Source organism: Barbatula barbatula (genome assembly GCF_947034865.1).
Source record: "Barbatula barbatula genome assembly, chromosome: 12".
Lineage (NCBI taxonomy): Eukaryota > Metazoa > Chordata > Actinopteri > Cypriniformes > Nemacheilidae > Barbatula > Barbatula barbatula.
The window spans coordinates 11,243,284-11,261,708 of NC_136775.1; the positions used below are offsets into that span (position 1 = coordinate 11,243,284).

General features: G+C 37.9%; 1 protein-coding gene across 3 annotated transcripts in view; it reads right to left on the reverse strand.

The window, feature by feature from the left end:
• Window positions 1–392: 392 nt before the first annotated feature.
• The window catches only part of spaca6 (sperm acrosome associated 6), a 31,038-nt gene continuing 13,005 nt past the window's right edge, over window positions 393–18,425 (reverse strand). The window contains exons 4-14 of one of the 3 annotated variants that reach the window (XM_079470035.1): window positions 18,037–18,149; window positions 7,325–7,386; window positions 6,928–7,116; window positions 4,440–4,526; window positions 3,983–4,054; window positions 3,748–3,771; window positions 2,976–3,053; window positions 1,952–2,052; window positions 1,201–1,357; window positions 918–1,098; window positions 605–714 (exon numbers count right to left, since the gene is read on the reverse strand). In XM_079470035.1, coding sequence (XP_079326161.1) covers window positions 624–714; window positions 918–1,098; window positions 1,201–1,357; window positions 1,952–2,052; window positions 2,976–3,053; window positions 3,748–3,771; window positions 3,983–4,054; window positions 4,440–4,509 — 774 coding nt within the window. In that variant the 5' untranslated portion in view covers window positions 4,510–4,526; window positions 6,928–7,116; window positions 7,325–7,386; window positions 18,037–18,149 and the 3' untranslated portion in view covers window positions 605–623. Of the gene's footprint in view, window positions 715–917; window positions 1,099–1,200; window positions 1,358–1,951; window positions 2,053–2,975; window positions 3,054–3,747; window positions 3,772–3,982; window positions 4,055–4,439; window positions 6,621–6,927; window positions 7,117–7,324; window positions 7,387–8,073; window positions 8,110–18,036; window positions 18,150–18,425 lie in introns of those variants that run through there. The other 2 variants (XM_079470036.1, XM_079470034.1) reach the window with 2 other exon arrangements.

Sequence of the window (18,425 nt, forward strand, 5' to 3'; positions counted from 1 at the left end):
ATTAGGTACCATTACCACCTTGCCAGACAATTCAACAAGATACGCAACATCAGCACTGTCCGAATAATTTCCCCCATAATGGTCACCATGCATTGACTTGACCACAGTCATTTTTATTCCTACCATGAAATGTAAATTGGGGACCCCTTTTTGGGTGAACTATTCCTTGCATGTGCATGTTTATATAACACACATCACCATTTTTTTATCAAAACTGCATCCAATAGTAAACAATGGTAATTGCAGTGCTGTAAAATAAAGTATTTTCCGCGCCCTTTGGCATGAGTTATTAAGACAACAGAAGGAAACAGACCACTGAGTAATGACTATAAAATTAGTTAAGGAGCTAAGTCATGTCTGGCTATATTTAGTAACAAAAAGAAGGCTTTATAAGCTAGCGGTACAGCTTTATTCACACACCACACTGCCGACTCCTCATGTGTGTCTCATCATTTAAACCTTTAAACAACTCATTTAAAAGTTTTCTGTAGTTTGATACTGACAATACATTTTCAAAAGCATAATAAATCTAACTGTTAAATAGTTTATTAGGTATTATCTTTTCAAGTAAAACACGTTTTTTCCTTAATATTTTTTTTTTTTTCACATGTGGATGTCTTAGTTTAGCAGTGAATCAAATATATCTTTTCTGTGCATGTTTTGTCTTGAGCTGTATCATAGTTACTGGTCTCTGTCTTTGACCAACACAGCACCCTATGAGCAGAGAAACAATCAATGAATATAAAAAAGACAGACCAAGAACAATTCATTAATACTATGAGTTACAGTGGTACAGAACAAACATTGAATTACTGAGACAATTATTATTAGAAATATTCAACATTAGAGACAAGATTAAACCTGACCATTTAAACCTTGACTACATTTGTGTATGTGAATTATAACAGTATTATTACCCCAGACTAATGAAGATTAACAGGATCCCTGACGTCAGACACATGGTAAGAAGTACCGGGTTAGGCAGCCACAAGGTGACTGGAACAGTCTGGGACAGGTGAGGGAACTGGCCACCTGGAAGGAGAGCCTGGTCAAAGACCTCCTGTAGCTCTGCATGACCGAACTGTGCCAAAGGGACCACTGAGGTGAAGACCACAGACAGAGAGATTTGATAATCGGATCCTTCTCGGATAACAAATAACTTGATGGTGCCATTGTTTTGTAATGGAGGTGTGTGGGTACCTGTGAGGTAGTAGTAGATGCGGACAAGAGAATGTTCCTGAGAGAATATTTCACACTGGTAGGTGCCCGAGTGCTCCAACCGGGCGGATGGGATGAAGTAAAGCGGATCCACACCAACAGTGACCTCCTTGAAATGATCCATCAATACTGTTTTTTCCTTTATGTTTAGTTCAAGCATGTGTGAGGGAGAAAGAAATCAAACTTTAGATATTCTGATTCTTAAGGCCTATCTGAAAAAAGAAATTCTGGTTAATGATATAAGTAAACTCTTCCTTGGTCAGACTTAATTCAGGTCAGATACAGCTCTTTACTATATGTTCAAATTTACTTGAACAGGTTATTTTGTCAAATCTATTCTATTTAATCTTTATTTGTTTTATTTTTGAAAAGTTCAGGTAATTTTACCCTTGTCAAGTCAATAACCTATTATTAACCTATTACAACAATTCTTAAAGTCACCATGAAATCAAAATAAACAACTTTTTATGTAATATTTCAGTGTTTATTATAACTGATCTGTATAATCTGTGCCTGTCATTATTTGTGGGCCACCATGATCTTCAATCCAACTCAACAACTTCCCCTCCACCTCAAAACAACATCTCTTACCTATGGTTCGGCCTGTGGACGGGGCGATACTGACAAAAACTACTAACTATTATAATAATTCCTTTACACTGATTCAACTTTAATACCAAAAACTCATGAAAATGTTTGGGTGCAAGACTCTTTTTGACAAGGTTCTCCTTACCATGGCATATCTCCAGACTATCTCTATGTCCGTGGGCAAGATGAATGGAACATTACACCACATCTGTGTCTTGTTGGTCTCCACTATTTTGATTTCCTTCACTGGAAAAGCACACACATCACACACTTAGCAATACACTAAACGCAGTTCTGTAACACTTCACCTTGCAATTTAATGCCTTTTGTCAACAGAAGAAAAGGGGCAGCCCTTTCTGCCTACCATTGCCCAATTATAATATTTAAAAAGAGCCTCTGGGGAGAGCGGTAAAGGAAGCGATATGCTGAGCAGTAATTGTAGCTGCGCTGTGCAAAATGAATACCGCAGTGTGTGGGAGAGTGCCTGCCATCTTGGGGGACCCGAAGGGCTATTTGTGCAAAATTATATTATGTGCAAAAGCGTGTCAAGACCCTAGGTTTCGTTTAACAACTCTGGCTCTTAAGCACATTTGGGGTTAAGTACAACTCTTAAGCACATTTTTTCATGAGTTCACCTATGCAGATAATACAGGTTAGCAGAACTATGAAAGGTATGCGTGTTTGGCGTGCTGTCTGGGGAGCGGGCTCCGAGCCCGTTAGGGGGAGTGTCCAGAGCTCGGAAACGGCCCAAACCCGGAGCACCACCCCCCTTCCGGAGTCTGCTAACGGAGGAGCTGGGGAGGTGGAGGGGTGTTGAAGACTGTAGAGATGTTGCAGGTAAGAAGTCTTGCCTATTTATGAGCTGGCTCGCTTAAGCCGGTAGGGTAAAGCCATGATTGTTGTTTGCGAACCAGCCGGGCTTAATTATGTGCTCCAGCTCCTACCGAACTTAGTTAATAAAACATAATTTATGGAGTTAAAAGCTACAGATAGATGTTTGTGCTGTGGAAATGCTCTTGCATAATTAAACAGACAGTTTTGTCAGATCAAGTTGTTACATATCCATCATGTCAAGTGCGGAGTAGGTGGGTGGGCAGGGGTGCATATAATTACACACTATAGTAGACCGGGTCGAAATTGCTTACATGTAAAGAAGGCCATCAACTCACCAGGGCAGTCGAGCTGGAACTCGCAGGAATCATACTGACAGGTCACGCAGTTATAAACAGCACCTTGCTCTTGGAAACCTAAACAAAACATTTGAAATTTATGTGGTAATATGATTTTAAAAGGCAATCATATGTACTTTGAAACAATGTTTATAGCAGTTTCTGCACTGTATAGTGGCAAAGCCAGTCCAGTGTCTTTTAATTTTTAACAGAAACAAATCTCAGGAATAAAAAAGTCACCCAACAGCAATGTTAAAGACATTTGAGAGAATGCAAAGACACATGAAATTCAATTTTAAAAAGCAGGCGTATTCTATCACATATTCATTTTTGAACTGATGCTAAAATACACGTTAAAACATTAGTATTCTACACCTGCAAACATTGCATCTCTTTTTGCTATTTGGACTAGTTTTTACCATTTGGAAGAAATGTTATAACTAGATCACAGAATGTTTTTTCCGCAGCTGTATATAACATCATATATGAAAGTGTATGTTTGTTAGTGTAAAGGGCTTGTATATTATCTAAAGTGTAAATGTAAAAAAAAAACATCTACTGTAGCTTATTTATTTCTGTAAAACTGTAATAAGTTTCTAGTAGCTTTCTCGTGGGGTAACTTTTCCAAGCCTTGGTAATATATATTGCTTTATTTAAAATGAACAGTAGGATTTTCAAAGGGCTACCCAGAGGTTCTCCCGTGTTGTGTAAGCATTTTTTCATTTTTTTAGTTTTACAGTAAGGCCATATGAGAAAGGAATGTGTCACTCACCACAGGGGGGGAAGCATCCAAAGGCTGGAATAAACAAAGAAAAGACTTTAGATTTAGCTGGCAGTTATGTTCATGCTGTCCATCATTACTGGACCGGAATGGACACTGTTGATGTTCACGAGAGGAAAAATTGCAATTAAGAAAACTGAAGAAATTGTGAACAAGCTTGTGGGAAATGTGAGAACTGCAGTGCTGAAGATGAGGGATCAAGATCATTTTTAATGCTTTACTGTACCTCTAGGTAGCTTTGAGGCCTCAGTGATGAAATTGTTTGCTGCTGCCTGTAACCTGATTTCATAAACAGTATCTGAAAATAAAGAACAGGAGAGAGTCATTCTCTCAAACACTAAAGGGGTACATCCCAAAGACTACATATTTACATTTAGTCATTTAGCAGACACTTATCCAAAGTGAGAATCGATACTCACCGTACACAACACGTTATATCATATAACCAAATCTCTGTAAAAGAACAGTTCTATAATCTGCCCAACATTTTTAATCTATTTCTGGGGTGGGAATGTTAAGTAATCATCTTAAATGATTATCAATACAGCGCACACTGTGTAGAAAAGGCTCACTTTTCTTTTAAAATAAATAAATCAGTATCAGTTCACCAAACACTGCCCCTTATACAACCCAGTTAGTACTTATGTATTGAAGATTAGTGATAAAATGAATCTAAAAATTACCTTCATTTGTGTTCAGGTCAAATTCTTCCACTATAGGCAGGATTTCAGACTGCAAGATATCCTTCAGCATCAAGTCAAAGCCTTTACCTAAGCCACAAAACAATAAACAAAGTGACATGATTTATCCTATTAATGTAATCCATATAATTCATCACAATAAATATTGATGGAGTTCATTCTCACCCACTTTCCCCGCCTCAATTACTCTCATTTCATTGTTGAATATTCGATCCAAAGTTTTGAAACAAAAATCTACATTCCTTGTATTGTATTCGGTAAGAATGTGGCCCCAACACAAACGGAGACTGTCTTCGACAGCGATAAAGCATTGATAACAGCCAAAAACAACATTAATAAAAGCGCTACAAAAGATAACCTTCAACACAAGCATTTTTGTTTTTGCTGGATCTGTAACTGAAAAAAATCAAAAAAAGAATGACATCATGATGGCACGTTTCAAATCAAATCACAAACACATCAATACACAGTATAAGAATGCAGAAATTAAGCATTTATGTTACAATTAAGACAATTATATTGAATTGAGGATTCCTAACATGCTTGGCTTCTGATTTCTATCATAACGTATAAGTCATCAAGTAAGGCTACATTTTCATTATGGTAATTTACAAAAAACAACAACAAACAACACCCCAGATATGCATGTGGTTTTCAGTTTGTGCTGTGCATCCCTGCATTTTTGAACCCTTTCCCCCCAATTGTTTCTTCAACCTTTTTCTTTCTCCCATTATGCACCTTTATTCCTCCAAGGAGGTGTGAATGTGTGTGAGTTAGACAGAGAGTGGGGCACAATAATAGAGATGTATGTGCCTGTTGATGGTGGTGGTGGGGTACTGTGATATTGCAAATTATCTAAATTGACCGGAACAAAGACAAAAGACATTGAACGTGAACGATCACAAAGGAAATAAAGACAAAATGCTATGACGAAATGATAGGGGCAATAATGAGACATAAGAACAAGCGTAATTACCTCTTAAACTGTATGGCTGAAAAAAGATGTGCTAGAGCATTATAAGAGAATACACGGCATCGCCTCTGTGTATGTGTGTTTTTGTGTGTAATAGAAAGACCAATCAAGCCCACAAGCTCATTGCATCCCATTTCGCACACCCTCCCCCATTCCTTCACCCCCAAACCCCCTTCTACTGCCTACACCTCCCTCCCAGTCTTTTTCAAGTGTCGCTATGGTAACGAGACAGTGTGCCTAATACATGAAGTTAATATATTTCCATTGGCTGGAACGACTTGGGTACTAATGCATTCATCTGTCTCTGCAAAGACAAGACAATCAATAGTGAGTAGGAACCACACTGCGAGCCTGCCAGAAAGTGAAGGGGGTTCAGTCAACTGGACTATCAAAGCAAAGATCAGCATTGGATTGTGCTGTCCTTAGATGGCTCACTGACAGGAAGGCCATGAAGTTCAAGCTCATAACTCATATTTTATTTGCGATTTCCAATGTACATCATAAAGAGGAGATATTTCAATAACAGGCATCTGAATATGGTATATTTTTTAATTTTTCTAACATGTTGAGGATTTTTTTTGTTTCTTTTAATTCATATTTTGCTTTATAATATTTGTTTTAAGTATGAACAAATCTTTCTCGTATAGAATTTGCTTTGGAAGAAAAACACTGACATACATTAAATAAATAGAACTTACATCACAATAGTATACAATTGTAGTTCAGAAACTGCTTTAGATTTAAAAACATGCTTAAGAATTAAAAAAGATTGTTGACAGACATAAGAGTGACACCTTAATGAGGCTCAGTAGTATAGTGGATCAGTGCATCAGGTAAAGAGTAAAAGGAGATGTTAAACAGTGACATCTACAGACCATATGTCTCTATATGTCGACTTCATTCTTCAGCCAAATGATAGACCAGTACCAATGATGAGAATATTATGGGGTCACCATCCTTAGCTGTCCTCTTATTGGATAATTTCTTTGTTAAGAACACAAAGACAGCCAATTGGGTGTGTCCCCAACAGTCCAAACAGGGGGCAGAGTGAAACATGTAGCCACAGGTATAATCAAAACTCAGTAGAAATATGTAACAGGAAAAAATATGTTTAATCAGTTTCAATGCTACAGAAAAAAAAGAGTTAATGTTCTTTGCTTGACTTTTGTAGATGACAGCGCATGAAGCCCTGTTCCTGAGCACCTCACCTGTGACCTAGTTTGACCTCACAGGTTAAGGGTCTCAGGGACAAAGAGACATGCTGCAAAAAAAGACCATGTTGTCGGAATTAAAAATACATGACTACACCCCATGTCATGATTTCTAACATGTACAATTTGTTTTTGCAACAGTGTTCAGAACATCAAATTCCGAGCATTTAAACCCCCTGGAAAAAATACGCTCGGACTGCAATGCGCTGTTCAAATTCAGTAAAATGCATGTCGTTCAGATCGTCAAGTACACAAAGATCAGTAAACACAATATTTGCACTAAAACCTTGTGTCAGTCACACGTGGGGTGTTGCTGATGGGTACTTTGTACTGCAATATGTTTCACCGCAGAGGTTGTAAGCCTTTACATGCAGCCGTGCATGATCCCCTGCACGACTGTACCAGCAGCCTCAGTTAAACCTCATCTGCTTAAGAAGCTTTTCCTTTAGAAAAGAAGACGTTCTGCTGCCGACTCCTGAAATAGGGAGCATTTTTTTCTAAACATCACATGATAACTAAAAGCTTTGATTCAGAAAATATCAAAGAGATTTTCAATTTAAAAATTTAAATGCTACAAAAGCCAGCACAGAGTTACATATGAGATAAAATCCAACATTTTAAAGTAAATAAATTGTAGCATCCACCATCACCGGGTAAAATAAGGACAGGGCAAAATGTAATACCTACAGCATGGCATCTGGAAGAATCCAAATTTCCCTCAAATCTCCAGATTTATGGTAAAAACCTGTAAAGATAAAAAAAGGAAATTATGAAATACAAAGCTAAACATTTTCAAAGGTTAAAGAAATGTGTTTAACACATGGATGTTAAATATATTAAATACTAACTAAAAGGGAAATGAAGGTGGTGGTAAAATGGTGCAATAGTGCCCCTTCTTGGTAGACAGCTGGTACAACTGACACAGTGACTGAGTGAGTGAGACAAAACTGTTCAAATGCTAACCAGCACCAAAAGACAAGGTGCAGATATCTAATAATAAAAATAATCTACAGTTAAATGAACAAAAAAATCTAAACGCTGATGAACTGATCGATGTGTAATCAACTGGTTGTTGTAGAAATGTTATATTTCGTAACGGATACATATTACAAAAATACTATGATGATGGTAAAATAATTCTCAAACATCACAGTTTCATGAATTACAAAAACGACCGCAGCAGCAATTAGACCCACAGATCTATTGTCTTAAAAAGAAATATGCTTTACATGAAGCAAATGAGCAACAATAGTCCACTTCAAAGCATCAGAGAATTAACATCAGTCTTCCATACAACACACAAATCCAATATTCAGCAGATACATATGCACAGGTGTGCACACATAAAAATGCTATTTTACAAGTCTCCACAGTGAGAGATCTCACTCCACCAATGTAAATGTGCAAATAATGCCAAATGAAAGAGTTTTACCTCATCGAGGGTCTTGCAGGCTTGGATGATGTCAACCTTTGAGTGATAAAAAGTACATGCTGATGAACTGTATGAAGTCTCTCGAAAACTAAGCGTGTGCAATGCAATAATGACAGAAAACCAGTTCAAACACTCTGACACGGAAGGCATGTGCAAGAATCTGACTCTGAAATTAAACCGCATTAGACAAAGAAAAGCCTAATAAATGTATAGATAAAGCCCCCAAGCCATTGTTTCCCCTCATCTAAGTGTCTGGCCATCTCTCCGAACCAGACAGACAGACAGACCCCAGCGGCAGGTAGACAATTACAGTGATCCGATAGGTAGCACACAACCAACCTCCCCTAGAGCAATCCCACAGTATACAACCCCAAAGGCACCTCAGACTGTGTCTCCTCTCATCTAGAAACACACATACATCTTTTCTCCTCTTTCGCATATCAGCACAAACCGCCTCTTCCATCCTTTCTGTCTCTTCTCAGCATCTCTAGATTTCACATCCCTCGTACCCAATCTCAAACTCTCTTTCTCAATCCCCCAATCCCTCCCCAGCCTATGACATCCCTATTCTCTTCCACCTCTCTCTCTCTCTCTCTCTCTCTCTCTCTCTCTCTCTCTCTCTCTCTCTCTCTCTCTCTCTCTCGCTCACGTTTTTCAGGCATCGTGTCTCTGTTACTCCCCCTGCCCCCCTTCTTTTGCGGTCTGCGCCCGCTTGTGTGTGTGGGAGAGAGAAAGTGTGCGAGACAGAGGGAGCAGGGAGGGGGCAAAGGGGAAAGGAGACGCGAGACTAGGAAGGAGCGGAGCGCGAAGGGGGAGGGTCAGAATCTCAAACAGGGTGAGAAGCCATAGAGCACCAGGCTAGCAAAAAGATAGTGTTGGAAAATATTACTCCCCATGTTTGCCGCAATCTTCTCTTAATCAATCTGCGGGTATGCCTCATCAGATTACTCTCACCCAGCATGCAACGCTGCTCACCTAGTGCAGGGATATTTGTACGGTTTTAGCAGTGATGCCTTAATGCAACACGTTAAAAATGCACATGAACACACAACTGGATATAATGATCCTACACTTATTGTTATGCAGCATGACATGACATGCAATATGAATGCTTTGTATGTTTAGCCCAAACGTAATATCCTTTGGAAATGACACTAAGGTTGCTCATCTGTATATTCGATTCACTGGTTCACATTATAGTCAACGCTACACCACATCAACAGTTATCCAGAGTAAATCCAAAGGAGGAGTCATTTCAGCCGCGTAAAACTATCTAGTTTCAATTTGAACTAAATCCTTAACAATGCGGCATTGTCCTCGCATGGCCTCTTTAGCAAGCCATACTACGGTCCCACAGCCTCGGCGGAGGAGTAGTCGTTTAAATATGATTTATAACACGCTGGTACAGTGAGTGGGGGTGGCTACTCGTTTTGCTTTGAGAGGGAACAGTAAAAAAAGACAAAGATAGGTGCAAACGTGCTAACAGAGAACGGCCATTGCGGTCAGTGAAAGACACTTGTTCGAGAGCCAAGATGTCGGCTGCAGACGCAGTTCTTTGGACAGTCTGGGACAAAGACGTTCAGGCAGTGATGCGAGGCGGACATGAAAGAGCCACTTAAACAAGGGCACACGAACATAAATCAGAGATACATTAGCTTCAGAGAAGATTACTCTTGAATGCGAAGGGAATGCCTGATAACCTTAACTTCCACATACCTCCCTCCAACACAGAGGGATGGCAACAACGCTGCTGTCTGTCCTGACTGGGAGTTGCTAAAGCCTGTGCCTTGTGCTTTATCTTTGACCAACTCTTTCTTATTTCCTTTCCAAACGCACCTTTAGCCAGTTCTCTGTCTACTTGCATCAAAATTTTAAAATGTTTTTACAAATCATTTCTTAATTTTTGCCACTTAAAAATACAGTATATTTAGTTAACCGCAATTACTATGAGCCAAAAAGCAGTGAACATTCTGAAGGTAGAGAACATGCTTGAGAAAAAGTCGCAACATCGTTCCTGCAGCTTTCAAGGCAACGTAAAGGTTGTGGGTTCCAACACCAGGGAACACACAAAATGATAAAAATGTACATAGTATCTTGTAATGCACTGTAAATCCCTTCAATGTAAAAAAATATTTTGTTGTTTTGTTGGTACACAACAAAAATTATGATTTTGAGTTAATACAACTTAAAGATATAAGTTAACTGTACGAGTTTAGCCAATTTAAGAGTGAATGGTGATTTTATTTGGTGGATTAAAGACTTTGTTTTAAATCGTCCTCAAAGAGTACTAGTTAATGATATGGTGTCAAGGACAATCATTGTCAAGACAGGAGTTCCACAGCGAACTATTTTATCACCCTTACTTTTCTCACTGTATATAAATTAGTTTAAGTTCCAAGAATAATATTTTAAATTATTTTAATACACGGACGGTTGTGGCACTTGTTGGCCAGTTGAAAGCTGGAACAGAGGGAGATACGCTGTATTATAGTCAAATAAATGGCTGGAAAACTGGTGTGAACTGAGCTCACTGCAGACAAATGTGAAAAAAACAAGGAATTGGTAAATTAGATTTGAATGAAGGGTTAGAACCTTTGACACTTGATGGACATCAAATGGAGACGGTTGGTGGTTTGAAATATTTTGGAACAATTATTGATTGTAAAGTAACATTTGCTTGAAATGTTGATTGTGTTTTTAAAAAAGCAATGCAGAGATTACAACTTATTAGAGTCAACATATTTTAGAGATGGTTTATAAGAATCTTGTTGAGAGTCTTATATGTTCAATATGATTACGGGTATGGACTACTGTCAGATAAAAAAAAGCTAAAACTTTTCGCTAGTGCAATTGTAGGACAACTACAAAGACAACTGAATGAAATCTATCAGACAAGAGTCATACCAAAAACACAGGTTATCATTGGAGATTGTTCTCATCCTCTGAATATTAAATTTCAGTATTTACCAACGAAAAGACGTTTAAGACAACCACAAGCAAGGAAAATGTGAAAATGGGGGGGATTGTGTTGCTTTGTTGTTATTTATGTGATTTGTAATTTGATGTTGAATGTATTTATGTGTTGAAGCCAAAGTCAATTTTCGTCTCTGGGAACAATAAAATGACTTAACTCAACTTAACTTGATGAGAAATTCATTGAGTTACCAAATATTTTTAGGTTGAATTAATTAAGAAAAATTAAGTCAAGCAGGTAACTTATTTTTTTAAGTTGAACCAACAAATTCTTTTATAATTTTTTACAATCATCTCCTAAATATACCAATGTAAATGTAAAAAGAAAGAAAAGCTGACTTTGGTGCAAATGTAATGCTACCTTTTACCTGCAGCTCAACTGTAAGAGCATGGTCATAGCAATGGCATGGTCATAGGTTTGTTTCGCAGGATGAACTCTAACCGATAAAATATAGACACTGAAGCTGCTTTGGTAAAATGTGCCAGCACATTTTAAAGGTGCCGTGTGTAATTTTTTAGCGACATCTAGCAGTGAGGTTGTGAATTGCAACAAACCGCTCACTCCCCCCTCCCTTTCGAAACACTACGGAGACCAAGAGAGGATTAAGATGTTGTCACGTTTTGACTTTTTCCCGAAAGAGATAACGCATTCTGTGGAGCAGTTGGTCTATTTAGGGCTACTGTAGAAACAACATGGTGAATTCCATGCAAGGGGACCTGTGGTGTATAGATAGAAATAGTTTATTCTAAGGTAATAAAAACATAACGCTTCCTTATCGAAGTGCTTTTTACACCTCTGATCACATAGTTATGTATATTATATTGCATTTCTGTCGAGAGATCCTACAAAAAACTACACCCTGGTCCATTAATATTACACAATGAATAAATAAATAAAATAATTCTACAAATACACTTTCCATTACAACTCTAAATAATTAAATTACAATTTAAATACAGTTAGTTCTTACAGTGACACCTTTCATTCTGAGAGATCTCTGTTTTGCCATGTATATTATCCTGTCTGATGCTCTAGTGCTGTTCAGCTGAAGTGTTGTGCATTTCTGCATAAAAAAAACCAAATGAGACAAAGCACTGAGGTTCTCGCTGAAGGATGATGTCACCGTGCTTGGTGGAGGTCTCCCCATTTCAGAGCTGGCTAGCCACACTTCTTACTCACCTCAAATATAACCACCTGTCATTCAGCAAAACATCAGTTTCCTTGAGTCACCAAATTAAATGCCATAAAAACCTTCGCTCTGACAAAGGGTTTTGGTGCTAGCATATACAAACTCACCTAGCCACACACACACACGTTGCCATATACTTAACTGCATTTACAAGCACATGTACACCACACCTATTGTTAAAATATTGGACTTATGCATAGAGCATTTGAGCAGCCGAAATGTGAGAAAAAACACCTGCTTTTTACCAAACAATGGAAGTAGATGCCATGGTTACCATTTACTTTCATTGGACATTCTGCTGTTGTGTGCTTCGCAGGAAAAAGGTCATAGATGTCTACAACTGGTGACAGAATTATTATTTGTGGGTCAATTATACCTATAAAGCACTGGAGCAGTCTGAAACTGTTCATTTTAAACGACACATGGTGTGTGAACACAACACACAATCCTACACATACAGCACACCAGAAACTATCAATATTTGGTCGCAGAACAACCTCTCAGCACACCTCCAATACAATATATGCTGATACATGCCCTTTTCCCACCCTTTGGAGGTGAATAAAGAAGAGACCGATTGAATGGGGAAGACAGAAAGAGAGAGATCGAGGGAGAGAGAGAGAGAGAGAGAGAGAGAAAGAAAGAGGGGGGGTAAGGGAGAGCAGCAACGCAATGCGGATGCTTGGCTGTCTGAGCCACCAGCCAGACACACGGGGTAGATGGGGAGGTGGAGGATGGGGATGACTTGGATGGTGATGCAGAGATAGGAGGTACAAGCAAACAAACACACACACACACACGAAAAGACAGACGTGCACAAACAAATAGGAAGCGAAATCATTTTGTGTTATTAAAGGGTTTCGCTACTTAGAAAGGAGGAAAATGTCAATAATTTAAAGAACCTTTGGTAAAAATCTGTGATTATATGTAATTGGCCTGTTGCAAAATAACAAAAAAAATATTTTAACAATTATAAATGTAATATTTGAAAACCGTTAAGTACACAAAAGCATAATCAGTAGAGGAATTTGCGCATCTAACAGCATGAAGGCAAAAACAAATCAGTCTTTAAACAACTTTATAAAGCAAATATGGAATGCCGCATACCATTAGTCTGAAAGACCCAGATGGCCGACAAACTAAGCTGAAAAAAAATCATCTAAATAAATAATTTGCAGTTTACATTCCTAACCCACCAAGCACAAAAACGCAACTGACTTCATAATGAAAAAAGCCTTGAACTACCTGCTGTTGCCACCTGTGTGACGTTTAAAGTGCTATTGAAGCGATTCTTAAACTGCTCATAAACTGACTGATCTAAACTATTTCTACATAACTTAATATCTTAGTGCATTTTTAAAAAACATATTTAAATAAATTAAGGTCTCACAGCTACAACATTTTTATCTAATCCTTGCTCCCGGCTGTCCACTTGACCTCTTCCAATGGCGCTTCAGGCATTACCGTGGGTGCTGATAGCCGTAAGCGTGCAGCCGCGGGGAAAGCTAGAAGGCTGTACAGTTATCTCCGGGCTGTTTATTATGCGAAACCATACAACCAACTACCTCACACCGCAACGCACATGCAGGACCACGTACTTCTTCATGAAAAGCCCATTAGAGAGCTTTCTGGGGACCCTATTATGCTGTTGCCAGATAAATTGATGCAGCTCTTTCTCTTACCATCTGTGGGACCGGCATGCTTTGTCTAGCCTGATATACTTTATGATTGACTTTGGCATCTCTACATTTAAGTCTGTCTTTACATGTGTACTACAATTAAGACTGAATGGATGTTAAAGAAATGTGTGTCAAAATTTCTTCTATAGACCTGTCTGTTAAAGTTTTTTTATACATGTGCCTTTATAAGCATTAAAAAAAGTTTCCTAACATTTGTTCACTACTGTTTTTGAAAGCACTGTTGACCAAAATCTCAAAGAAGGTTTGTTCATATAGACTCACTAACAGAATGATTCGAAATGCAATGTGTGCAGGTATCCAACTCGCCATATAAAAGCTGTATTGAATTATAAGTAGCAAAATAGACTCACACGCCTCATACAAATAGATTATCATTGCTGGGACATTGTTGCCCTCTGCTGGTGATACCCTGCACTGATCCTACACTGACCTGCCTCCCACATCTTCTCTCTACCTCTGCTCATTATTTACTTCAGGTATATTATATATTGACGGCACATAACACAGGCCCACACACATGCAGTCACACATGTACAAGCACCATCATGAACACACACACACACACACACACACACACACACACACACACAGTCTGACCTCGTTCCTTCGCGATACCGCCTACTCTCTGCAACTATTAAAATATTCATGCTGCCCTGATAATATGATTTCTTATATCATCATATATCCAATCGTACTTAGTTTTTAATAAACACACAAAGCATCTCAGTCATTCTAATTCAAAAAAAGTTTTACAAAACAATTTACAATCCATACATGTGTACGTAAAGAGCGCTGCGTAAATCATAGCTTTGAGCTTGTATTCCATCAGTCTAGACTGAATCTGCAGGGCTGGCAATACTGAGGCTGGAGTCTGTCTGCTAACAGAGAAGCTTGTGCTAAATCAGCAGGAAAGAAGCGGTACAGCACTCCTCAGAGACCTCTCATTTCCACACACTCCGACATCAAACAACAAACGCCATAGGTTAAAGCCGCATCACTTTGCATGCCTGCTGCACACACACAAACACGCCTCATGCATGTTTCACAGATGGCACACATGCAAAGGAATGCAAATGCTCCACACTTGCATAATCCGCAATGTCTACAGTCTACCTGCTTTGTTTGTGTTTGCTCTCTGTGTTTACTTGAAGTGATGAAAATCCATCAGAGAGGTTTTGAGCTTAGTATATTTATAGGTGTAGCTAATCAGTTTATGAATGTAATGCTTAAATGAATATGTAATACCCATAAAAAAATACACCGCATTAAAGCGCATAAAAGCAAGACCACAGCTAGTTATCAGGTGATAAAGACCTTTAATTCTGATAAAAATATGCATTAAAAACATGTGACAATGTAGGCTACCATGGCAATAACACAGGACCCATTAGGGTGTTTCTAGGTGGATTATTTCCTCTGTCCTTTTCATCTCAAGCCTTTTGCCCTTTTATAATGAATGGTGATCATACTGCCCATGAACGCAGTCAGCTTCCCTCATTAATTCTTCCTGATCCCTTTTCCCCACTGTGCCTTTTTTCAATCCCTTTCTTCTAAACTGACCCACAAAGTCTCATCCGGCTGTCATTCTAGGACCCTCCCTTTCCTCAATTATCTAATCCCTTCAGTTCAAAGTCTTGAAGTTTGCTGACCTCTGTACCCCCAGTTTTCCTTTAAAATGAAATCAAGCAGAAATGCAGTATGACAGTGAATTCATGACAATTCAATCTTGTACTCGGAAGACACATTCATGTTTTTATAACACCTCTAGCGCAAGTGTATTTCTTTTTCTAAATCAAACACCTCCTCCATTGCTCTTTTACCCATTCTGATCCCTGTGGTCACTATACAAATTGTTTTGTTGTTGTTTCTTCCTTTTACTTTTAAGAAGTTCTTGTTTTTCAAGCAAAATCTTCTTTTCAATCTGGGAAAAAACGGAGCACTTCGTGATTATGACTTGAAATAAGAAATATTTTCAGAATCAAAAGAAAAAGCTAATTTATGATGAAATGTCAGATTTCCATGCTTCTATAGGCTTTTTAAAACATTTTCAGATCTTGTGAAGAGAAATACCAAATACAGGGTCATTTTTACGCTTTTGCTTTCAATAATTGAAAGAGTGATTTTATCTTTTCAATATTAAACTTTTAGTTTAGTTAGTTTAGATTCTTAGTTTAGTTTTATTAAAGAAAGTATAACCATTCGTTTATATTTATGTTTTAAACCAGCAAGAAAATCTGCCAATGGGGTTAGAAATTTTGTTTTTAATTTAGTTTTACCTTTTTCATAAGTACTTAATACAAGTTTATTTTTCTTATCCCATTGGCATTTTTTAGCTTGTTTTAAACATAAATGTAATTAATACTTAAATATATTTTCTTTCCTAAAACAAGATTAAATATCTTAGCTCATGTTCTTTTTCAAGTAAATGTATCATAAGTGAATACAATTTAGATTTTTGTACTAAAAAACAAGACAAAATGCTTTTTTGAGGTGTGACATTGCTAACTGGTGCTGTTTTTGGTACCTTACTCATAATTTAAAAAAATATGAAATATTCCAAGATATTCTGTAATTTTACATATCGTCATAATATATCAATGTAATAGTTTTTTTTATATAAATTATTTTAATAGGAAAATACATTGTTGAGAGGGCAGTATACATGCCTTCCTTACAGACACTCTCAATTTAATTTTCCATAGATAAAAAAACATCTGAATACATTAATGTTGCATTACCTTACAACATTAATCTTTATGTTTGCTGAACCGGTACAATATTCTATAAGTCCCACTACTAGGAGTGTTAATATGACTGTATCAAGGTGTGGGCTGAAATACGTGTGAATGCATTTGTGCACCCTGCTCTGAAGTGCCTGCGTAAACAGGTACTCAGTCATAAATATGATAAACAGAAATGTTCATAAGCTTGTTCAAGCTGTAAGTGGGTTGTTATGGTATTAATATTGATCTGTCTGATTGTAAAAAACAGCTTTTTACATTCCTGCATGTAGTGTTTGACTTAATGTAAGTCAATAAATTAGATGCTCATCCGCCATAGTTGCAGATAAAGATTACGCTGAATCTACACTATTAAAAAAATCAAGGACAATACCTGTTTTACAAAAACTAAACAAACTTGGCCATTAAACTAAGTAATCATATTTTTACTTATATCTTTTATTCAACAAATACTGTAAATGAAAATTAAGAAATCATAATGCCTTTTCACACAATTTCTTCGAAGACAAATTTCACAAGTAATCCCTTTCTGCCTCTTTGCAAAACCTTTGCTACATTTCAAGGTGGCAAAAAAAGTGGTTAAGCGTGTTGCTATGGGAACTCATTCCCTGGCAACCCTTGGCAGCCCGGCAACGTGCCAAGCGGTTGCTAGGGCAGAGCTGTCAATCACGTCAGAGGGGTTAGCGTGTGTGCCAGGCATGTTGGTGGGACTGAGCTCTGCCGGTGGGAAAACAGAGATACACATGTTGTTCTGGTCAGCCTCAAAATACGAAGGTCAGCCGGCACAATACGGTGCCAAGGATATTTATGAAAAGCATGGATATGCGATTGTGCAAAAATATTTAAAAGGCTAACCTGACTTGCTATGAAGTGCTGCTTTTCCATTAACAGGAGAAAGAACATGCATGTATGAGGAGGTAAAAAAGACCTTTGTAGGATGAATGCTACCGTACAAGAAGTCCTCGAAAAAGGATTGTGTATGAATGACATATACACCTTTGCTGCGGTTTTCTTTTGAAAAATTAAGGCTTGGGAAGGACAAGTCAAATTGATTTTTGGCTGACATTACATTTCAAATATGAAACAGGTTTAGGGAAAGGGACGTATTTGAGGTCTTTAAAATACATAAAACTCTAATGCTGGATATCATCTTGAACAATATGCAGAGAAACATTCAGCTATCATAGAAGCGTCACAAATTACAAACTGTGTCATGTAAACATAACAAAAAACTATTTATGGCAGGCACTAAATAAATAGAAGAGAGTTAGTAAACCTTTTTGGATTTGTAGATTACTTGTTGGCGTTGGCATTGCAGGTACAGAAGACAATGGGGCAGGGAAAGAAGAGCAGGGTTACCTGATCACTGACCAGCTGGTTTGCCTATGTTGTGTCCTTTGAGAGAAGTAAACACCTGTAGTCCCTAAGGAGGACCAGACGAGATCCCAGGTGATGTATCTGTGTCTCAGCTTCTAAAAAGACAAAAGAATACAGTATAAACTGATACACCAAACCAAAGACACAAATTTAAGACACATTTAACATCGGCTGCATGCAATAAACATTGTTTCGCGATTGTCAATTGTAGTTTGGCCTTGTGTTACATTCTGCCGAGTTCTCCTAATGCACAGCCTTATCCAGATAGTTGTGACATCATGCCAAGAACACAAAGAAGTGTTTAAATATAAACAAACTCTAGTCCCAGATCTCTAGTACAGTATTCATATTTGATGTCTGTTTAGAAAGGC